Source organism: Ursus americanus, chromosome 23 (assembly GCF_024610735.1).
Source record: "Ursus americanus isolate L20-20 chromosome 23, mUrsAme1.1.p, whole genome shotgun sequence".
NCBI classification, from domain to species: Eukaryota; Metazoa; Chordata; class Mammalia; order Carnivora; family Ursidae; genus Ursus; species Ursus americanus.
The window spans coordinates 40,367,849-40,393,236 of record NC_142149.1 but is presented as its reverse complement, the minus strand read 5'-3'; the positions used below and the strand labels follow the sequence as shown (position 1 = coordinate 40,393,236).

The window sequence follows — 25,388 nt, the reverse complement described above, 5'->3', positions numbered from 1 at the left end:
TAGCTCTGTGGGATGGCTTAGAGCTTTATAGTTTTGTTTCATGAAGGATCCTCAATTATGTACAGATCCTTTCTCTTGGGTTAATCCACTTCTCTGGAGAAAAGTCTTCCAAACTTCTGTCTTAAAAGGCACGGGCGAGGCTGCCAGGGTGCTGTATGAGTGGGGAAGGGGCCAAAGACACCATAGCTCAGCTCATGCTGGCTCCAGGGAATAAAGCTTTAGTCTTCTGCGGGATAGAAAAAGAAGATCTGAATCTTACTATTTCCCTCATGTATATACTTAAAAAAATTTTCCCCACTAGGAAATCTAATCATAGAGACAGGAATAAACTTCTACTTGTACTATTAAGCCTTAATCAGAAGTCCCAATATTCTTGAGTTGGTTCCAAAACCTCAAGGGACCAAAAACAGAAACATTATACATAAACAACAGCAACAACAACAGAAAAACGTTACAACTGCCATCACTGTATTAAGTGTTGTTAACTTGAGATTTTACTCAGGAAAAAAAAATTCCTAAATACAGTATGACACGCTTATCTGTATGGGATGTCAGTCATGTCTGCTGTGTCTGATAACTTTTTGTTCCTGCAAGGATTGAAAAGTTCTTGCATGGAAGTGAAGAGCAGGTTATATTCTATTCTGCCTTTCGTATCTACAAAACGGGCAGCCAAGTTGTGATGCCAGAATCTTTACTGTTAGTAGTGACAGTTGGTATGCATGCAAGTAGCAGAGAGAAAACATCTTAATTTTCAAGTTATCGGGTTGAATTCATATTGCTGGCACTTGAAAAATCTTGCTTTGACTTATAAAAGGAATAAACGACACAGAAGCCAAAAACAGAGAAAAGTATGAAATAATGTCATATGCTTTCTTCTAACAGAGACTACATTTTCAAAGAAAGGGGAAAAGGAAAACATCGTCCGGCTGGAATGGGTAAGGTTCTATAACCAGATATTTTATAAATAATTATTCATTTCAGAAAAAGATTCTTACATTTAATTTAGCATTACAAAACACATACTTCCAGATAAGGGTGTTGTTCACCCTAAATCTAATGGATTTGAACTGACATTACTAATGAACAAAAATAATAATCTCATATGGTTCAACCCTAACACAGGAGAAAAGTATATCAGGTATCAAAATAAAAAGGCATTGAAAAGGAATATAAAGCATGATTTCAAATGGTAAAGTCAATTCTTCTCCACTAAGACCACATACACATGTGTGTAATTTCTCATAAAATATAAACCATTGGTTATTCTCCCTGCTAAACATGAATGACTAGATTACCATGTCGCTGTCCTCAGGATCTGTGAACGTGAAAAACCTTTTATTCAATTGCCTGTTATAATACTTAAGAAAGAAGAGTGCTACTTTCATACCTCTGCTTAAGATGATGATAAGCTGACTTAGAATGATACAGAGCACTGAGTGATGTAGAGAATTGCTGAATCTCTACATTGTACATCTGAAACTAATATAGCACGGTATGTTACCTACATTGGAATTAAAATAAAAAACTTATTAAAAATGAAAAAAAATTGAATGGGGGTAGGTTGATAAACTCTTAAATTAACCAGAAAGTCTAGGGCAAAACCACACAGAGCCCCTGTCCACCTTTACCATTTTGTTTATTACCTCTGTGCATAAGGGGTTCCTCTCCTCTAAAATATTTTATTATTTATTATTATTATTTTTTAAAAGATTTTATTTGTCAGAGAGAGAGACAGAGAGAGGGAGAGCACGAGCAGGGGGAGGGGCAAAGGGAGAAGCAGGCTCCACACTGAGCAACGAGCCCGATGTGGGACTTGATCTCAGGACCCTGGGATCATGACCTGAGCCGAAGGCAGATGCTTAGTCGACAGAGCCACCCAGGCGTCTCACCTCTAAAATATTTTAAACTCAAAAGACTGAAAGATTTTAAATGTGTTATTTTTATAAAGTGATTAAAACGGCGACTCTGCAGAGAATAAGTTTTATCAGGTTTTAGTTTAGCAAAGTAAATTCTTCAGGGGAAATACATTTTTCACTCCGCAAATAAAGGAGTTTTTTTTTTCACAGAAAACAAGCCAACAAACAGGCCAACCTTTAAAAACTTGATTTCTCTGTACAATTCCTGAATTTGAAGATTTAACAATATAGCCTCAGAAATTTAGAAGCAACACACACCACTTTATGATAAGGTTTCTGCTTTGCTCCGGCAGAAATCCTCTGAAGTCTCAATCCCCAGCATAATGTCTCCCAGATGTCTCAACTAGTTGCCATGCCAACTAAAGCAGCTTAAATTAAATGAGGGCCCGAAAAAGCACCTGCATCACTCCAGGTCTGTTGCGCATTAAATAAAGCTCTCTTGACAGGGACTCAGAGGTGCCATTAACTTGAACAGCAGCTATCTGATTATTGTTTCTGAGTAATTTAATGAGGGTCTCTGAACAAGAGGGAGAACAGGGTATGCTTTCCCTTTCTAGGTCCTTCTAAATGGGACAGCCTCTCCAACAGCTGGTGTACCCACTGGGTCAATGACTTTGCTATGGCCGTTTAAGTTACCTTTGGGTAAAGAGAAAATATAGGATTAAAGTTAGGGTTTTCAGGACAGTATTAACAGATTAACCATTTCCCCCTATTAAAACTTGTCATTAAAAATATGATCATAAAAAACACTGCACGGTATGCCAACCTCAGAGCGATCTGAACAGCTCTGTTATAAAATAAATTGCTGCTGATTGCAGCAATTAGTTAAGTAGCTCCACGAAATATGGATTTCCAAATGTACTGATTTGCTTCAGAAAAACGAATGATGCAAATTAACAATTATAAATTCGGTGGGGGGGCACCTCTGATGCCTCAAGTGCCCAAGACAAACAACAGTGTTTCTGCGTTGTTTTAAAGACTTTTGTTGCTGATCTTGTTTATTGTTGCTAATGTTGACATTTTAGAAACTTACTATTATTATTATTATTTTTAAGGATTCTATTTATTTATTTATTTGACAGAGAGAGAGAAAGAGCACAGCAGGGGAAGCAGCAGGCAGAGGGAGAGGGAAAAGCAGGTTCCCAGGCCGAGCAGGGAGCCAGATGCGGGACTCAATCCCAGGACCCTGGGATCATGACCTGAGCTGAAGGCAGACGCTTAACCAACTGAGCCACCCAGGCGCCCCTAGAAACTTATTTTTAATGGGGTAGAAAACAGTCCTTTTGCTGCTTTCTCAAATATTATTAGTCACTGGGGGATATCACTTAATAGAAACAAACTAAGGCCAGGGAGGTTATGTGATTTACCCCAGGTCACAGTCCCAGCCTGAAAAAAGCTAGAACTACCTTTGATTTCCCAATTTCTGGTCCACTCTCTACCCCCACCAACCTGTTTCCCATAGGAGCCTGCCTACTACTATTCCCATTTCTTACCCAAATATCATCGTAGTATGCAGATTATTTTGAAATAAAGAAAAGCTGAATTACTTTTTTTAAAAGATTTTATTTTTAAGTAATCTCTACACCCAACATGGAGCTTGAATGTACAACCCTGAGATCAAGAGTTGCATTCTCTGCTGACTGAGTCAGCCATGTGCCCCCAAATTACTTTTAATTATGTGCTATGAGGAGAAGAAAAGGAGAAAGGAACCTAACTTTTTGTTGAAGCTTCTATGTGCCATTTTATGTCACCTCATTTAATTCTAATAATACCTAATTTGAAACTATCCCTATTTAAGAGATGAGCACACCGAGGCTGGGAGAGCTTAAGCTCTTGACACAGAGCTTGGATTCAAACCTAGGTTGTAATGATTCTGCAGTCTGACCTTTTCCATGAAATTTTCCTTTACTTTGTTTACTATTAAGAGAGAAAATGAAATTCATGAGAATGCCATTACTTGCATTGTTGCACAACCAGTTTTCAAACAAAAATCAGAAATTCAATACTACAATACATGATGCATCTTTTAGAATCCCTCCCTTGCCACGTGTTTTCAAATGCGAAGTCGCTCCCTATTCAACAAATATTCTGAATAGGAGCATGTGCCAGACACTGTTCTAGGCACTGAAAATGCAATGGTGTCCAAGAATGTCACTACCTTTGCTGACTTTATAGTCTAACAAGGGAGATGGACAAGAAACAAGCAATTGCAATAGATACACTCATAGATCACAAAAATATCATGGCTGTTAATCTCATAAAGCCCCTTAGGCACTGCTTTGCAGTTGAATATGCCAGACTTGCCATCACGTAGCCAAAAGAAATAAGAGAAACAAAGTAGCCCAACCAAGAGATATTCTTCTAAAGAGATAAATCTCTAAATTATTAAGACTGCTAAATTCTAATAACTACAGAGACTTAGACCTTTAAAGATGTAAGAAAACCAGGGTGTCTGGCTGGCTCAGTCAGTAGAGCATGTGGCTCTTGATCTTGGGGCTGTAAGTTCGAGCCCCACACTGGATGTAGAGATTGCTTAAAAATAAAACCTTAAAAAAAAAAAAGTGAGAAAACCATCAAGATTTCTTCAGCTCCTACTGGATTTCTAAATTAGATGCACATTCTAATTGGCAATTTACCTCTATCTGTAAAAACACTTCCATACATTTGGTTTCCTTAAAATGGTTCACCTAAAAAAATTTTTTTAAACACATGAGAAATAATAAAAATAAAAGCAATTAACACTTTACGGAGTTCTTACTATGCACCAGGCACATTCTAAGCCCTTTGGATTATCTCAAAGAATTCTCACAACACAAGTCACAGGCTATTATAAAGAACTAATTGTTCTCTTTTTGAGTTTGTCTTTCCTTTTGGAAGGAACTGAATCCGAAGATGTCTGAAGTAATTGCCCAAATCCACACAAGTACTCTCTTATTCATTTCTTCTAGCACCCGAATTAGTCTTAGTTTTGTGACTAGTAGGCCATAGCCTCGAATAAGAAATAACCCCACAATTTGCTGAGGGATTATCTGTTTGCTGAAAAGTGTTTCTGAGCCTATTATATGCCATTTTTAACATAGGTCCTCTCGTTTAATCCTCATAACAACCTGGGACTACTCCCATGTAACAGACCTAGACTGGGGGTGAGGAATGTCAGGCTCACAGGTTAAATAATGATATTTCTTCTGCCAACAACAGAAAAATAAGACAAAAGTTAAAAAATTAGAGATGAGTTTTTCTACCTCACATTCTTTGCCTCTTTTTCTACATCCTGAGTATTCCACTTCAAATCCTACTCCTTTTCCCTTTCTTTAGTCAAATTATAAAGCTAAAATTGATATTAAACAAACATTTCCTCATACCTATGAATCATATATGCTTACTTGAAATACCTTCTTGAATAGCTTCATGTTCCCTATTTTCTTTAAATAGATGAGAACTTAAAAAATTAGCAAATGTGTGTATATATTAGCCTATTATTCATAAATATATGAATATAAAAATAATAGGGACTCCCAGCTAACATATTGTGTGTGGTGGGGCAGAGGGTTGGGCTAGCAGCCCTTGACAAAAAAATGGGAAGAAAAAAAAAGGTCTTCACTAGAGATTGGTGGAAATACAGGACAGGCCTTTGGTGGGATGTCTAAATTGAGAATATAAGTTTGGGAATCATGAGCTATGGTAAGAAATAATCCATACTTTCTACTAAATGAAGTCTGCCGTAGACAGATTTTTTATTGTTTTGCTTTTAGTCGCAATCTTCCTTGTCTTTGCACAAAGCTTTTCCTTTTTTATTAAAAATATCTTTTTCATCTTTCCCTTTTTCATTAAAAAACCTGAATATTGAAATTATGGAAGCATATCACCATTAGTGAGTTATAAATTTGACCTTAACATCATGACATTCTTTAGAATAATGCACATCAGTGTCATTAGCAGAATTTTTAGTGCACAGTGCCCAAATATCGTATGCAGGATGCCCTGCTAGACTTCCACAAAAGTTGCTGAGGACGAAAATGTGTTCATGAAGGACAGAGACTGAAGCGAGAAAAAAGCAAAAATAAGGAATTGACTAAGGAACAAAGAAATGAGGTGGGGATTTATTAGCGATACCAGAAAGGCAGAGAAAAGAGAAGTATTTAAGATTAAAACTGGTTTTGCACAATTCTCTTTGATGCAAAAATGATTATGAACAAGAAGACTAGGAAACTCTCTAGAGCCTGGCAGCCCACCATACCCTCAATGGTAAGCCTTCCCTGACCCCTTGCTTCAATGAAAACAAATCTGTACTATGATCAATATTTGCTTAACTCACCTCTACCATGCTGCATCTATTTTAGGAAGTAACGTAAGAACGCATGATAATCAGCCTCATGCCAGAAAACCTGACTACTCTGTCAAAGGTAATTCTGCAGAAAAAGCTACACAATCCCCACAGAAACAAATGCTGACACCAGATTCTGACCTTCAATTATGAGTGAGATGAGTGACTCCTTTTCTGTTTTTAGGAAGTCATGATTATTCAAAGCCGTCTCAGCGGCTGCAGGGCTGGTGCCAGCAGCAGCTTTGTGTAGCCACCAGCATTAGCATCCATAAATACTGACTGGGCACCAAGTGGGTGTAGAGAGCATGCTAACTCAACGACAAAACAGGGAGAAAAGACAGATGAAGGCAAGGCAACATTCAAGAGGTTAGAAAAGACCGAGACTGATATGTAAAAATCAAGCAGAGAAAACAAGGAAGCAAAAAGATTTTATATCATACTATACGCGGCCACAGAAGCTTGACTAGAGAAGAAAAATACTTACTGGGAAAAAAAAGTGCTGATATTTGCGGAGACTTTTCTATAGATTAAGCATCCAGCTGTCAATCTATTTAGCCTCATGTACTGCTAATTACTCTAAGAAATAAGTACGCTACTGGTTTGGTTATACAAACAAGTCAAGAGGTTTAGAGAGGTAAAGGAACCAACCAAAGGTCCTAGCTAGTACGCAGCAGAGTGTATACGAGATCCTGGCCTTTGTTCTTCACTTGTGCTCTGTCTTTCAAAAGATAGAGTAAACTTCGGGGAAAATGGCAAAGGAAATAATTCCACTTCAGAAGAGAAGACCAAGAAGCTGGTTTTAAATATGAGGAGTTAAATGAATTTAGGCAGTGGGAGGCAGTGTGGTGTAGGCTTTGGAATGAAAGGCCGGGTTAAAATCCCAACTGCTACTTACTAGCTTGATTACATTGGGCAAGTTAAATAAGTTCTCTGAGTTTGTTTCTGCATTTATAAAATAGGCACAATGATATCTACCACACAGGGTTATTGCCAGGGTTAGATGTCGTGTGTGAATCACATATAAATGCCTGGCACATAGGGAACAAGGATTACTTGGTGGCCACTATCATCACCATTGTGATGGGAGGAAGGAAGGGTACTGAATTTATTAAATATCAATAAGCCAGGCACTGTGCCAAATGTACTACATACACTAATTCACCTATTCCTTGCAACGTCCTTCAAAGAAAAATGTCTTCATTTATCACAGAGAAAACTGAGGCTCAAGGAAGAGTAACAAGTAACTTTTTGAAGGTCAAAAAGCTAATGGGAGGACGGGAAATAAGGATATGAACTCAGCAATGCCCAGTATCAAAGTCTATACCTTTGCCAAAATGTATAACCGTGTTCTTATTTTTCCCAACATTTCCCCCTCCCTGAAGAAAAAGCCAAAAGAATGCAAGTACAAAAAAAAAAAAACACAAAATAAGCAACCAGTTTAAAAAGATCCTTTAAGTTACTGATCATAAAAGAAAGATTAAGGCAACCTCTAAAGGCTATCATTGCTAAAGAAGAAAATTTTATTCACTTATTAAATGGGGTCTTGTGGGTTTTTCTGGCACCAAACAGTTTTTGAGAGAGACCTAGGGTTGGTTCTGGACAGATTGGAAACTCAAGGGAGCAATTATTAAAGTGCTAATCTCTGTGGGACTTTTGAGAACCCCCACACAGGGACCCTGGTTCTGGTAAAGGGCTTCTAGTAACCTAATGGGTTTCCCTGTCTTGAGCTCAGGGTGGTAGGAATTAGTAACTGATTCGTATTCCACATATCCAAAACAATGAAAACAAACACATGCAAAACAAAATGGCTCAGCTCAGGCATAACATACTGCCTTTGGAAAAAAGCCACTTCAACCTAATCTGATTTTCTACCATCTGGTTCTCCTGCCACCTTTAAGTGACTTATCAGTAAGAGGAAAAGACTATCAATTAAACATATAATTATTAAACCCACTGCCAGCTGCACAAATCGGTGCTCTTACTATTTAATAATGACGTTCATATAGTATATGCAGAGAGCAAACTGATATACTAAGTAGTACATAAATAAATTGTGTCTAGCTAACATACAGATTTGTGCTAGTGTGCTCTGAGAAGTTCCCTGAAATACTGCTCTCAAATAAATTGAGTTGGTAGCAGGAGACTCAGCTGGTCTATGAAGTGGCTAAAAGCCCCACTGCTTCCCCACATCCTCCAATTAAGGCAGGTTTGATATATTTAGTGGCTTCTGAAACCTCTGGGTCTCCATGTAACACACGCCTCCTACTATCTACCAACCTTAAAAAATAGAAATTAAGTCAGAACAGTGGGATACACAAAAAAGATCAAATAAATGGTCCTATGAGTCTTCCTAAATTTTCACACCTGAATTGAATATGGCAAGAGGCTAATAATCAGAAGGTTAACCAGAAGGTTAAGTAGTTCAGGAGAATGATAATGGGTTATGAGGCTTTTCAACAGCTCAAATTAGGTGTGGCTTTGTTGTTATCCAATAATAGTTGGGAGGCCTGACAGCATTTCATTTCCACAGCTGGGAAGTTTTAGAGGCATATTTATTTTTTAATGGAGAGGTGAAAAGACTAGATTCAAGCTTTCCTTTATTATTATTTTTTTTTTTGCTTCACCTGGAACACAGGTGTTTCAAAGAGCTGGTGTGAATACGTTGCTCTATCAATAGCGATTCTCTTCAAAGCGGAGGGAAAAAAAAATTACAACTGTCAGTTGGAACTTTAAACAGTTCTTTAAAACCACCTTAGGATTTGCGAATACACTAAAGCCTGGGTAATCCGTATGCAGGAAGGAAGGGACACTACTAGGAGATGTAACCATGGGGCATACGAAAGGGAATGGTTCTTGGGACAGTGGGCTGAAGGAGGAAATTATGTCCTATCTTTCTATTTGATAGGAAAGGTTTGGGACAGTTACTGGAGAAGGCACCAAGAAACACATTAATGTGGATTCAGTCTGGATGGAAGTCTTGGAGGTGCCAGTGAGTTGTACGTGGAATACATTTTTTTTTTAAAGATTTTATTTATTTATTCGACAGAGATAGAGACAGCCAGCAAGAGAGGGAACACAAGCAGGGGGAGTGGGAGAGGAAGAAGCAGGCTCACAGCAGAAGAGCCTGACATGGGGCTCGATCCCATAACGCCGGGATCACGCCCTGAGCCGAAGGCAGACGCTTAACCGCTGTGCCACCCAGGCGCCCCTGGAATACATTTTTCTGGGAAGAGGAGACCAGGTAAGTAAACATGAGGTACTGAGATTAACAATCCACTCCTCATTAACAGTTCACAGCTTATTTAAAAAATAAAAATTCTTTCTAAAAACAGGCTATGTTTGTTAATGATAGGCCATTATGAACATCCATTTGTTTGTGACAAATACTTGCTGATGCCGTCTGTTGGTAGTTGGTAGTCGCCTTGACATTTTGTTTGCATCAGAAAATTCATAGGAATTCCTAATGTCTTTCAGCTTCACTAAGTTCTATCTCCTCTATAAGGCCTACCCCTACTACTTTTATAGCACTTATTAAGTGCCAGACACTGTTCTAACTCAGTCTGTCAATCTATACCAATTTAATCCTCCAAATAACTTCAAGAGGTAGGTGCCATTATTATTCTCATTTCATTAACCAGGAAATTGAGGCACAGAGAGGTTACAGGTAGTAAGAGCACAGAGTCCCACGGGTAGTAAGAAGCAAAGCTGGAATTCAAATCTAGGTAGTCTGGCTCCAGACTCCATGCTCTTTGCCACTACAACAGATTTTCTATTACGTCAAGCTAGAAGAATGCTGACTAGGTAGGCCCTGAACTAATCATAAGGATTTTGAAATAAACAGAGGATGAGGACCCCTGCTCCTATTTCACGATGAGATAGTAAGTCATTAAACTCAAGACTGCTACTGTCGGGCAGCAGAACTAAGGGATGATGAGTATGTCAGGCAGAAGGATGGAGAAGGGGACTGGTTTTAGAGTGCTCTAATATCAAGAATATCAATTTAGGCTCTAGTATCCAGTATTGAGGGAGCCATCAAAGCTTTGTAGGGGGAAGAAATGGAGAACTCACTAGTGAGTTTCCAAATATATCAAGAATATGGGGTGAAGGTCAATATTCCACATTCCCATATTCAGACCTGCCAAACAGTCTCTGACTTAGATCATTCCCACCTCTCAGACAAAAGAGAAAGAATAAAACCGATTCATTACACAGCTTTTACTATCAATACATACTGGGGGAATTTATAAGCTTAGGAATAAATGTTTACTAATGATAAGGTGTTGTGCAAATATGTCATAAAAAAGCACTGCTAAACGAACACTTTAATAATAGAGAGCTAATCATCCTGGACAGCTCAAATTGCATATAAATGTGAAAATCTGTGATATGGTCTTATGTAAAAGACTAACTATCAGGTTCAAAAACTCTCACCTTCAACTACAGTGGCCTGACCTGCCTGCTCAAGCGAGATGAAGTCTGAGAAAACATTTAATGTTTTATGTGCAATGAGCAACTGATTTTGTATGAAAAATTGTTAATGACATGTTAAAAGCTCTCAGCAAAATAAGGGTATCTAACTGGTTTAGCTAGACTGGAAGAAGAAAATGGAGAATTTGTTGTATCAAATTATTTCCTACAGAATGAATATGAACAGAGAGCTTTGAAAACACAATTTTAATCCCTAAACAGTCTTTACTGACTTCAGATAATGAAAATTGGATCATTCTTTCTTCCATTGCATATTGGACAAAAACCAACACTAAGCCAGACCAAAATGAAATCTTGCAGTATTAAATATTTATCAAGTAGGTGTCATATTGGTCAAAGGTTCTACAATCCGCACCCCCCCCGCCCTTTTTTAAGAGTCTTCATCTTTGTGTGATACATGTTGGAACAAATATGAGTCAGGTGATTTTTTTCAAAAGGACATACTGAATTTGTGGTTTAATAAATTTTAATATGCAGATTGTCATGTCTGGTTCCTCCGGCCATGAATTCTTTTATGAAGAGTCCAAGAATGACAGTGAAAACATGCTTAAACCCACATTAAGCATTAATCCTGAAATCTTGCCATTCCTATTTGAAAGAAGAAAATCTCACAACCATAAATATGTGAGACTTTTAATAGACTCACATTCCCCCCCCCCCAAAATCAGGTCTATAGAGGAGGGAAATTTCAACCTACATCTCAGATATGTAACTGCCTCTGAAATAAAAATGAGGGCATTAAATAGCATGGATAATGAAAATCTGGTTTATGGATATTCTTGATTTCAAACAATGCTTTTCATGTGGAAGAAAAACAGCAATGCATCACAGAGAGAATTGCTTTCTCTTGTAACAAATGGCCAGCCCTAAATCTCATCATCTTCTTTGCAACAAAAAGCATGGGCGCCTTTGCAACCAGAAAAAAAAAATCAGTGTGTGCTTCAATTAGAATCACTGACCTTTTCTGAAGCATGCCTGTGCTTCTCTATAGAAATCAATGGAATAAAAGGTCACGTTGTTAAAATGTTTGAATACAACAATCTCTTTCCCAGGCAATGGCAAATTCTTTTTATTTTTAAGGTAATTAATCTGTTGTATATAGAATGTCAAAAATTTAAAAATTAAAACTACCTTTAATTTGCAATTTAAAAATAATTTAAAAAAATCAATTCTATCACCAGAAAAAAAGGGAAAATCACTGGAAAGATATGTACTACATACTTCATTCTACATGAATGTAGAATGACTTTCTGTTAGTCCAGAAAGTTCTGTTGGCTGAGTCCTTGTCACTAAGGCTATAAACACCATGCAATAAAACAGAAAGAACATCCTAGAGAAAAAGAGGTTACTTCAAACCTCAGCTCTCTTTCCACCTCAGCTCTCTTCTTTCCAAAGTGTCCAGAAGGCAAAGGCAAGTTCTGTGTGTGTCAAATGGAGATGGTAGAGCTTGGTGATTACTAATTTCCCACCATCATAACCCTCCAAAGCAAATGCACATACACAAAAAAAGAGAAACTAAGAGCCAAGAAACAGACGCCAAAAGAAATGATTGGAATAGTCACTATTTTTTCTGAATATTAAAAAAGATACTTGAAAGAAGAGCCTTCACCTAGATTAGAAACGTTTTACTTCTCCAGTTTTTTTAATTCATGAAGAGAAAGGGCAAATTCTTCAATAACCTCTTAATCCATTCAGAGGATAAATGCATGTATCAGTCATATAAAATGCTTCTTACTGCCATTACAACAAATCTTAATACTTTCTCTAAGGACAATGAGCCTTCAAATTAGACCCACCAATCTTTCTTAACGGGTCTAAAAAACTTACTTCTGTGTCCAGACAATCTGGTTTCACATATCCTTCTGCCCAACAGAATCTGATAGCAATTTACTCCAGTCTGATCTATATTGTAAAGCTGCAAGAATGATGTCATTAAAACCCCGAGAGCAGATTGCTATCAGTGGTATAAACAACCGCAAACAGTATTCTGAAGGGAAGACAAGCCTCTCAGTATGACAAGCTACGGATGCCCCCTTACCTACACAGTGACACCCATCACCAGTGAAATTCATTTTTGGTTAAGGATTTTATTCATTTTTGGTTAAGGATTTTAAAAGACAAAGTTATTAAAAGGAACCAGTTATGAAGGAGCATTGAGGATTCAAAATATACAGAGAACAAAAATCTATAAGAATCAAGGAGAGGTATATCAGAGAAGTCTGAGTACTTTTTACGGCAGTAAGAAGAGATGAAATAAAATAGTGGTCCATTTAAACGGGTCTGTCTCTGTCGAGATAGAAGGTTTGCTATATGTCAATTATATCTTTAAAAAGATGTAAGAAAGAGATATAAGATCTGCCTTTTTCATTTGTTCAGAGTGCCCACTTTCTAACATTTATGTAATAAATGATCTAATATACTCTTAGATGTGCCACCTATTAGCACGGTTCCACATCACTTAATTAGCATAGCTGTGCAGAAAGTTACATGGACCCACGAACACGAAATCAGATACTGCCTAAAACTTTGTGGGAAAATGAAAATACAACTGGAAATACTGAAAATATAATTTATCCTAATAGATCACTGATCTTGTATGGCTTCTGCAAGGAAGCACTGGAGAAAATGTTTTATTCTATGAAAACTTTAAGTACTAGATAAGTCTTCCAAACTCTTTTTTGAGAAGGAGAGAAGGGCAGAGCAGTTTTTTCTGCTTAAGAAAATTTGGTTACTATCTCTACTGTTAAACTGATTACTCTAGTATTATAATTATTTGAAAATCATCCATCATCCCCAATTGAACCATGAACCCCTTAAGGATAACAACGATGGCCATTATACTTCATACTACCTGCTAGTACCTCTGTCCTGAGGGTAAAGTTCTAAAGTTAGGCATAAAATGAACACTGAGTATCACAAAAAGTCATCTGGGAAGATACCATGTTGGAGACAAATACGTCAAATTCGCGTTAAATTCAACAGCACTGTGTTCTCTGGCATTGAAGCAGAGTGCCGTTTTCTTTGACTGATCCCCATAGGAAACAGCTGGCTCTTGTGAAGGCGTTATACTATATAAAACTACCTCTCTCAACAGCATCATACTCAGTTTGGTGAAATTCTCTCGCTAGGGAAGCCTATGAGAGCTGAAATTACCTAAGGGAATAGCACATTCTTGATTCCTAGCTCACGCTCACTCTGGAAAATCAGCTAAATGAATAGAATTGGACATAAAGCAATTATCTCTTTTAATCATGTTTAAAAAAGTCAAAGAACGAGTGAAGCAGAGATTCTGGGTGATTAGCTCAAGGCTCCAAGTCAAAGACACACACAGCCTTAAACTTCTGATACTTCATTTTAAATCTTTCCCACTGTTGTGTCAGAATGAAAATAAAGTTGGAACTTTTGGAACTTCTTGCCTAAAACAGAATATATTCTAACTTTCTTAAAGCTTAAACAGCAGATGAATTACATCTTCAAGCTTTTAAAGATAGGTAGATCAATTACAGTTAATTTGGTCATCAAGAGGCATTTATGATGCATACACGAAGAGCATCGACAGGATTCTGAGGAGCAGTCTCCATGTAAAGAGCTAACGAGTGGAGGCGGAGTAAGCTGCTTCCATCTCCCCTCCTTTTTTCCAGGCTATGGTTGGTCCCACTGCTAATGCTCAAAGACCTCTCCTTTAAAGAAAAAAAAAAAAGAAAGAAAGAAAGAAAGAAAAACAACACACACACACAGCAGAAACTAATTCCATAGTCTCTTACGCTTGTCTTTTCTAGCAGCCTTTACAACAATCCAGATCTTAGCTAGACGACACAAACAGCTGGTTCTACTTTTGCTATTTGAAGTCCCTTAGGTGTTCACTGGTAACTTCAACATTTATGCTGATAATTATTCTGGCGGCTTTAGCCTTGTGGATCCCACCCCTGATGGCACATACAGATCACTGGGGAGAACTTTTCAAAAAGACTTATTGATACCTAGGACCAAACTCAAACCAATGAAATCAGAATGTAGGGTTTGAGCATCTGTATTTCTTTAAAAAGCTCCTTAGGTGATTTTAATGTGCAACCAGGGTACAGACTCTCTATCCCTCAATTTCTCAGCTGTCTGAACTCTAAGGACTTTTGTTATTATTCTACGTGATCTGCCTTAAACCATGGCTCTACTTTCTATCTCGAAATGACGTGTTCTAACTACAAATTCCTTTCTTTGAACACAATCTCTGTACTCTAACCACGACTACTACTCCTGCTAAACTTGCTGCTTGCTATCACCCCAACATTTATCTTTGGATCTTGCCTCTCCTTTCTCAGAGTACACCAAGTCCTCTTCTGATGTTAACTGCTTCTCTATCAATGTGGTCAGCCATTCTGTGATGGTCTAGGGAGCCCCCTCCCCAATTTTTTCATTTCCTTGTCCTGCCTCTGTGAATACCCAGCCAGCCATCAACATCAAAGCCCAGGCTGTTGAGTACATGGCTAAAGAGGTCCCAATCAATTGCCACGAATCCTTCTGCTCAACTTTCTTGGTCTGCAAAACAGTAGCTGCCTCTAAGCCCTAACAGCTGGGTCTTTTTAAGGGCTTTTCTTTTTTTAATTGTGGTAAAATATACATAATGTGGTGTCCCTCTCCATCAGATGCGGGCCCCCAAATGTGGGACAATGATCGGTTGGAAGCCGGTGGCGCGGGCAATGAAAAGATTCACCCAAGGCACAACAAGGGAGATAGACGTTTATTGAATACACTGCAAGGTAGTGGCAGGGCAGGACAGCAAACAAGAGACTGTCTGCAAAGAGGCAGTGAGTGGGGGCTCTATTTAAAGTGGGAAGGTGAGGAGGTATGGGGACGCATGGAATTTTCCCTTTTTTGGTAATTGTGCCTGGTTGTAAGTAGCCCACTGGTCAGTTAGGGCCAGTGGATATTTTGAGGTGGGTTGCCTGATGGGCCTGTCTGTATTCAGCCAGGTGGTCGCTGTGGGCCCTTTGACCTTGATCAAATTTCCATTGCTCAAGCCTGTTGTTTAAAAGTGGCCTCTACACATAACATAGAATTTACCATTTTAACCATTTTTACATGTACGTTTAGTGGCATTATGTACATTCACAATGTGCAACTATCACCACTAATTCTAGAACTTTCTCATCAGCCCAAACAGAAACTCTTTGTTAAGTTTATAAAGGACACTTCTGATTCTGTCATTCCTCATCACAAAAATCTTTCATTGTGCCTTCACATGCCTACTGAATAAAGATGAATTTTCTTAGTTTAACATTCAAGGCCGTCCATGATTTGCCCCAAGTAGCTGAATTTCTCATTATCCATGCATGCTGAACTCTAGCCAACTGGATGATCTGCCATTCCCTAAAAGATGCTCCTGATACTTGGTCTCTCCATCTGGAATATCCATCCTCTTCAAGGCTACCTGTCCAAATCCTCCTCATCTTTCAACACTCAGATGAAATGTCATTTTCTTCACCAAGTCTTACTGTTTTTTTTCTGCCTGAAGCAATCTCTCCTTCTTTTAAAGTTCCACACCACCTGCCCACATTCTTTTGGCACTTCCTACCATACATATATGACGGTTACTTCTTTACATCTTATCTCACTCCACAGACTATTTTTTTTTTTTTTTAATTTTTAAAGAAAAGCACGAAGAGGCAGCAGGGAGTTAAGAGCACTCCTGGCCCACTGGACCAGTCAACATGGGTTCAAATCCCAGCTCTGTCATTTCCAAATGAACTTGGATGAGTTATTTACCTCTCTGAGATAATAGTTTTTTCATCTGTAGAATGGAGATAAGAGGTATTCAGAACAGTGCCTGGTACATTAAACGGAAAAAAACAAAAAACAAATGAATAATTTGTTTTTGTACCTTCCACAGAGATTAGTATAATGTTATGTACAAAGTAGTGCTAAATGTTTGGCTGAATGAATAAATAAGGCAGACTAGATACTGACTAAGTGGCAATTAAAGTCAGGAATTCAGCTTGATTGTTCTGCTAACTTTTCCATTGTCTTGCCTTTCTCTCTGTTTCTGCCTTAGGCTTCAGGGGTAAGGAGCCAGAATTGGTAGACAGTGGGTAAGCAATAGTTTTTGTTTTTGTTTCAAATCATCAAATGCTTTTCAAGTAATCCAGCTTGGACACTAAAATGGGAATGAGTGAAAATTAGACCCCAATGCTTTCACAATATGCTGATTCTTTTATATTGCTATGATTCCCAACCTGTAATTATTATTTATAGGACTGTATCTCCCACTAGATTACAAACCTGGAGGGCAGAGACTATCTTATACATTCATTTAGCAAACATTTACGTAGCACCTACTATATGTTAGCCACTGTTCTAAGAGCTGGGAATACAACAGTGAGCAAAAGAAAAAGAATTTCCTGATCTAGGCACATAGTTGACGCTTATGTTTACAGAATAAATGAAGAGGAAATTCTAACAATAAGGGAATCTTCAAAGCTCCTAGGATGTAGATTTATGGTCCTTGCTGGCACTGTCTGATAGAGAGTAAGAGTGCACTTACATATGTATATGCATATTTCATTTTGTTTGTTCTTAGCAATTCACGGACTCCTAAGATTCCCTGAGGGTTATAGAGCTCTTTCTTTCTCCCTTTCTTTCTTTCTTTCTTTCTTTCTTTCTTTCTTTCTTTCTTTCTTTCTTTCTTTTTTGTAAGATTTCATTTATTCATTTGTTGGGAGGCGGGGGAGGGAGAGGGAGGGAGAGGGAGAGAGAGAGGGAGGGAGAGGGAGAGAGAGAGAGAGAGAGAGGCAGGCAGAGGGAGAAGCAGGCTCCCCACTGAGTGGAACTCGATCCCAGAACCCTGGGATCATGACTCGAGCTAAAGGCAGATGTTTAACTGACTGAGCCACACAGGCATCCATACAGAGCTGTTTCAGAGCACCAAGGAATCACGTATTGTGTATTCTTTAAATTACAAAATGTTGCTATAAAATATACTATACAAATACTATCTGAGGAGCCCAAAACTACATTACTGCTCACCGAGGACTCTAACTGGTCAAAATGGGGATGGAAGTTCCCTTGCTGCCTTTATGACAAGAGATTCCCGTTTAAACAATGCCTGCACAAGCCAAACCTATCATCCAAATAGGGACACTTCTAAAAGTAAAAGTAGGAACGTATTAATAATTATACAGGACATTACGTAAAATCCAGGAGTCCTGACAAACCGGGACACACAGTCATCCATTAGACTTCTCACTTCCACTGGTTTTAGGCTGTAATTGCTTCTAGTACAGAAAATCCGTACTACCCACATTCTTCTCCATAAAACACTAAGATCATGTTTCATTATGTTTCAAATTAAAAGTAAACTTTTCCTAAGGCAGGCCAAATTTTTATTTTCAATCCAGCAGGCATCCAGTACTTTCTGGGAAAAGGCATGTTTATGTACAGAATTCAGAATCCTGACTAAAGCATGATAAATAATGATTTTCAATCAAATAATTACAACTGGTTTCTTTAGGGTTAAATCTCAGTAGGCTCAAAGTAACTACGTGCCAAAGTATTTTCATATAGTTTTTCAAGCAGAAACTCAAAGTGCAAAATGAATAATGTAATCCTTTAACAGCTAAAAGTTCAGTTAAAAAATAATTTTTCTTAATTTATTAAGGAATATATTTTCCAGGTTGATACATTAGATTTTAAAAATATGAAAAGAGAAAAGCTACAAGATACAGAGAACAGGGTAGAATTTATTGCTCCTTTCATACTGGACTCCTACTAAATCTGTTGCACCCTGTAGGTAGATTTGTAAACAGGTATAATCTAGATATTGTCTTTTTAAAAGTTGCTTAAGGAGCTATCTAAAGATTCACGGTCTTTGAAAACTCAAGCCACCGATGGTGGGCACCGATGCAATCATTTTATCTCAGGGAAAAATGTATGATTAACTCCACGATACTATATGCTTATACTCTTATTGTACATCTGATTACATCAAAACGTTCATAGACCTCAGATTTTCTAAAATGATATTAACTATTAAATCAGTGTAAAGGGATCTTAAAATGTTTCTGTACTAACAGTTACATATGCAATATAACAGCACAATTTTTCAATCTTAGAAAAAAGTGCAATGATGTGGTACTGTATGTATAATGGAAGGTTACTTAAGATTCTTTCTTTCCTTTAACTAATTAAATAATATGATAAATATATATTTTTGACTCTGTGAACTGATTCCTTTATCAACTAACTAAATATTAGAACATCCATTAGATCCAATAGCAACATGCTTAGAACTTACCTAAAATGACAGAGCCTCAAACAGACCTCAAAAGTTTCTTCAAAGCACAATTCCATGATCATACATTTAAAACTCAAAATATTATCCATTCTAAAATCTGCAAAGACACAACAATCCTCCAATTTAAAAAAAAAAAAAAAGCCACTGTCTAAAACCATGTGTAACATGTATGCCATGTTTTTGAGATACTACAGAGGGAGCTGCTGACGCAGATGAATAATACATTAAATTGAAATCAAGTACTAACTTGAAATATTATTAATCTTTAATATTTTTGTGTTTTGGTAGTAAGTTTTCTTATTTTATAGCAGGAAATGGAAATTTTTTTTTGCTTTGGCTACAACAGATTTATTTGTATTAAAAAGTACAGGACACAGAAAACTTCCTATTTAGGATATTAAAAGAATCACCAAAGGCAGAGCTTATGTGTAACTAAGGCATTTCTTATTTTTCCATTTAATAGCTGTCCTAAAACACAAATTTCTAGTATCCTGTTCTCCAAGCTAAATCATGACTTCCTACAAAAAGTCTTTATAGTCCTGGGGCAGCCACAGGAACAATTTCTTTTTATGTTTGAAGGATTCAGTGTTTTCCGAATAGCACCACTAGTGGAAAACACCTTTTTACTGTGCATGATTCTATATATAGTTAAAAATTATACAAGAGAAAACAAGAATAATTGAGGTTTAGGTTTGAAAGACTCTTCTGTAGCAAACTAATTACAACAGGTGTCAATTTTTTAACCCGAAGGTAAAAAACTTAAATAAAAAAGGAAAGGATTTAAGTAAATGGTGTACCAGATGGTTCCATAAATATTTTATGGCAAAGACTTTTAATTAAACATTCATGATCAGTTTTGGGGAGAGGAATTTCACAGAAACGTTATGCTAACTAATGAAATGGGCTGAAATCAGCCACCACAGGTACTATACTATCTATGCCACTCACGGTTTTAAACCATAACTATACTAACTTTCCCTCTGCTCTGCAAGTATTTGAAATAATAATCAATCAAGGCTCTCCCAGATTCCAGTTCTAGTCACTAACAATAAGTGATCGAGAAGTCCTAGCTTATAGAAGCACACAAAGTTTTTAAAGGGATGACAAACCCAAGTATACAAAATTAATGCCTGATATAAACAATTCATGCTTGAACTATAAGACAGAAAATATTATAAATTAGCTAAGTATTCAGTGAAGAGAATCTAAATATATCTTGCAGTTATTAAATATACCCATATTCACCAATTAATTATCTTATTTGAAAACATTCTTTCCTCACAGATGGCCTAGGTGCAATAAAGGGTTAACTCAGGAGCTCTAGGCTACCCAAACCCTACACATTCCAAAAGTCTTTAGGACTGGCTCAGGATCAACGCCTGGGAAATAACCTTTGAACCCTTGCAATGTCCTGCCTCAGGAGACAGTCTTAGTATACCTGGGTCTTTGGTCACATCCGACAGTTTATGCTAACAGTATGATTTATGGGGACACCTGTTTTTGTTTGCCCGGGGCCTTGGGCCAGCTGTATTAGTTTAACCCCTGGGTGGGAAAAGAGGAGAGCTGGAAACTGAGTACCTAAGGTCAGCCCTGTGGGTGCTCTATGCTTACCTGACTGACCTCCAATAAAAACCCTGGACACTAGGGCTCAAGTGAGCCTCCCTGGTTGACAACATTCATCTGTGTTGTCATACATTGTTGCTGGGAAAATTAAGCAAGATCTGTGCAATTCTATGGGAGGCCAAGTGGAACTTTGTACCAGGTTTCTCCTGGACTCTGCCTTATGCACCGTTTTTCTTTGCTGATTCAATCTGTATCATTTTGCTGTAATAAACTGTAGCCATGGTAGAACACCTTTCCTGGATCCTGTGAGTTCTTTCAGCAAATCATGGAACCTGAGGGTAATCTTGGGAACCCCTGGCACAACCTATAATAAAATAAAATTCTTATTTAATAAAGACTTCTTCTAATTTCAAGGTTTGTTGTCAGCAACGTCATTTCCAAACAGGTAGAAATAGCATTACACATTCATAGGAATGCCTTCTAATATGTAGGTTTGTTTCCAGTCAACTAAAAGGATAAAGGTGACTCCTGGCCAGGTGTAGGAAGTTACTTCTGATGAATGATACAAGTATGTCCCCACTCCCACGACTTCCCTTCTTCAGTGAGAACCTGGGTAATTTTCAGGAAGTCTGTGAAATGGAATCATCAATGCTTTCTCCTCGGTTGTTACTTTTGATCTATAGTTGAGGAGAAAAGAACTTTCTCGGGGCGCCTGGGTGGCACAGCGGTTAAGCGTCTGCCTTCGGCTCAGGGCGTGATCCCGGCGATCTGGGATCGAGCCCCACATCAGGCTCTTCTGCTATGAGCCTGCTTCTTCCTCTCCCACTCCCCCTGCTTGCGTTCCCTCTCTCGCTGGCTGTCTCTATCTCTGTCGAATAAATAAAGTCTTTAAAAAAAAAAAAAAAAAAGAAAAGAACTTTCTCAATTTTTCTATCCTTAGGGTAATTCTGTGCTTTTTAAAAAAGCATATGTCAAGAACCATCTGACCAGGCCCAAGATCACAGGTAACAAAGACTCTCTTGCCAGCCAGAAGCTGGTCAAGACCCAGTCCTTTCTCTGGAAAGGGCAAGGTTGGAGCACCCCAAGTCCACTGAGTTAAGCCTTTATTAGTTCCATAAAAGATTCGTGGGTTAAAATATCACTGAGGATTACAGCATTCAAGAGCTTTAGGTTTATCAGATCACAACATCCCAGCAGTGTTGATCAGTGACAATTCTATCACCTTATAACGTTTCCCAATTCCCCAGTCAGCTTAGCCATTCTCCTTCTCTCAGGGAAGCTCTTAATTGTTCCCAGTTACTAAAGAAATTATCAAAGATAATTGTCTAGTATAGAATTACCTACCACCTGTGTAAGAATGAGATTTTTATCTCACTGCTAAGTCTGAAAAACTATCTTGCTTTCATATTGGTTTCCATTCCAAGTCATAGGCCTAGTGTTAATAAAAAGCCTAGAGTGAATAAACTATACTGTCACGAGCTCATGAATTCAATGATTTAGGACTCCTTATCTTAAAGTTTTACCCCGTTAAATGCAGAATGGTCAATGGTGATGCTTTGCCTAGGGCTAACCTATGTCCCAATTTTTTTACTTTCATGCACAGTTCCAGGAGCTAATACTAGGCATTATTTTACAGTTTATTATTATCCATGATACCTAACACACTATTTTTACATATTAACAGTAGTAATATAATGTTAAAGCTTCTATCCTGAGAGAATCATGTAGGAGTTGAAATAAAGACCACAGAGTCAGGCCGTCTGGAAATGAACCTCAGTCTCAATACTTACTAGCTCTGTGATCTTGGTCAAGTTTTTATTATCTTTTGTGCCTCAATTTACTCTTCTGTAAAATGGGAACAATCAATCACACTATATTTCCCAGATGGTTGTTATAGGGATTAAATAAACTCATGTGTAAATAACTTAGAACTGTGCCTGACATCTGATAAAAACTTATGTAAGTAATGACTATTACCAGCACAATCCCCATCACCATTATTCCAAAGAACTTGGGATTTGACTTACATTATCTCTTTAATTTTCACCTTACCCCAAGTGGTAGAAAAAAGGGGCAGTAGTAGCCTCTTAACTGAGAGGCAGTTGTTGTATAGCAACAAGAGTACCTTCTTAAGTTCCATACAACATAGCTGCCTCACTGGTTTCATCTGCAAAATGGGGATGGTAATAACCTATCTCATAAGGCTGTGTGGAGATTAAGTAAAATATGTGCTCCAAAGTCCTGTTTTATGGTATCATAATTCAGGACATATTGATAATATTGCTCTCGGTCAGATACTCGGGATTTCAAAATTACCTGGTTCCAGGTACTCAATCACCTCTGCAAGGATGAGATTTTATACACCTTAAAGCATGAACCCCAAAGGTGCTAGAAGAATAAATTAATAAAATATTGTCCCCTTCTTTCACATTCCCTGGTTAGGATACATTTCTTCAAAATAGTCAATGTGTGGAGGTTGGAGTATGTCAAGGGCAGAGAGTACCTGAGAAAAGGAAAAAAAAAAAAGTCAAATTTAGAGAACTTAAAAAGGAAGCAAAATATGACATAAATGCAAGTAAATACTATTAACGCTTTAATGACTTAAGGCTTAGTTATTACAATTGCTCACTGAGATTAACTAAATTTATCAGTCAAGAAACAGTCCTAAACAGTAAGATGGGTTTGTAAAATTACTATGTAAAGACAATCCTATCCAAACTAAAATGAGAGGGGCAACTGGGTTCTACTACATGCTACCAGACAGCTGCATGCAAAGTGTGTTGAAACACCCTATTTTTAAATCAGTGTTGCTCTAAGAGCATGAGGAGACACACCTACCATTCATTCCTCTAGTCCTGTTTAAAAAGTGTTTACCAACTACATTCTACCTGGCAGGCACTGTGGTAGGCTCTCTAGTTATACTGATAAAAAAAAGTGGTACCATCCTGCTCTCATGACTAGTAGAGAGGAAGGCATTAAACAAACAAGCAGTTACACACCTATATAATTATGACGTATATTATTTGAAGGGAAAAAGTCAAGAGGAATGGGGACAAAAAGTTTCCCTGAAGTAACACTAAGAGTTGAAGGCTGAATAGGGTTGGTCAGGCAATGAGTAGATACTGTAAAGGCACTGAAGCAAGAAGGAACCAGGCAAATTCTAGAAACAGAAATGCCAGTGCTTATGGAACATAGAGGGTGGGAGGAAAACAGACTGGGATAAAATAGAAGAGGAAGGCAGGGGATATATCACATAAAATCTCTTTAAATTTTGTTAAGCATTTTGGATTTTATTCCAAGTACAAAAAAAGAAGTCACCAGGGTGGAAAGAAGACTTTAAGGCATCTGAAATTCAAGTCCTTTATAAAAGTAGCATACTAACAAAGTCACTTCTGCCTTTGAAACATAACAAATAGGCCTACTTCCCCTACCAGCTGTCCAGCTATTCTTTTAAGTCCCATCTATGATATCACACTCAAGAATCTGAACCTATCTAACTAATGAGAAATCTGAGGGTCAAAGAATATGAAAGAAGTTATTTAACAGGAAATAAACTGTGTGGTACAAGTTCAAATTTTCGATCTTTAGCTAAGTTTATTTAAGAAAAAAAATTTTTTATTATGGAAAATTTCAAACATACAAAAATGGATAGAAGAGTATCAAGAATGCTCATGTAATTAATACCCAGTCTTAGTAATCTACTATGGCCACTCTTATTGCATCTATACGTATCCCCACTCTCCGTATATAATTCTGAAGCAAATACCAGACTTATTTCAGCCATACATTAGTAAGTATCGCTAAAAGATGAAAACTTTTATCTATCTATCTATCTATCTATCTATCTATCTATCTATCTATCTATTTATTAATTATGTGGGGCTTGAACTCACAACCCTGAGATCAAGAGTCGGACACTTGACCCACTGAGCCACCCAGGCTCCCCAAAGAGAAAAACTTTTGAAAAAATATAATAACTAAGTCTAAAAATTTTATGTTTTTTAATATCATCAAATATCCAGTTCTGAAACTTCCAATTTTCTTTTCTTTTTTAAAGTTTTTTAGTCTAAATCAGGACCTAAATAAGATTTACATATTATGGTTGATTTGTATTTTAAGTTTTGACCTACAGATTTCTCCTCTTTTTCTTTTCCCCTTGCAATTTACAGGTGGAAGAACCTTTGCTCACTTTTTTTCAGCCAAACATCTGTCACTTCAAAATTCTAAATTAAACTAAAACCTCCTGTAATGAAAAAGTCTTTACTCACTTTAAAATCAGTTACACATAAAAGTTTGAAAACAGTTTAGAGATGCTTTATAAAGAACCTAGATCTTTCCTTTCTGAATTAAAATGTTTATACTTAGAATCTTGGTATAAAGGAAAGATAACAGATTTTTTAGTTTCTTAAAAAAATATTTTTTATCATATAAAAGATAAATTATTTCATTTCTATAAATTATTTCATTTCTATAAATTTAAAAACCTATAATTAGCTAGTGTCACAAATTCACGCAAATTCATTTCTCATTATGCGATAGAACAATTTTTAACATGAATATTTGATGTTTGAGGAAGACAGAAATTAGTGTTTTACTTGACATCTTTCGGACTCTCCACTCTGTATCTGAACAACATACATCCTGTCTTGGGGGAAACCAGAATGCAATGAGTGACAGCGTCCATTAGACAAAGCTATTGTACACTTCAAATCTATCTGCTATAATTAGAGGTTATCTAGAGAAAGTGACAACCATACATTTTAAACCTTGATGGAGAAGAATGAGGCTTTCTTATTCCAGATTTGATGAGGCT

General features: G+C 37.4%; 1 protein-coding gene across 1 annotated transcript in view; it reads right to left on the bottom strand.

Moving 5' to 3' along the window:
* The window catches only part of NLK (nemo like kinase), a 157,038-nt gene that overhangs the window by 36,035 nt on the left and 95,615 nt on the right, over positions 1-25,388 (bottom strand). The window contains exon 3 of the mRNA XM_045773565.2: positions 23,023-23,078. Within this exon, the coding sequence (XP_045629521.1) occupies positions 23,023-23,078 (56 nt within the window). The remainder of the gene's footprint in view (positions 1-23,022; positions 23,079-25,388) is intronic.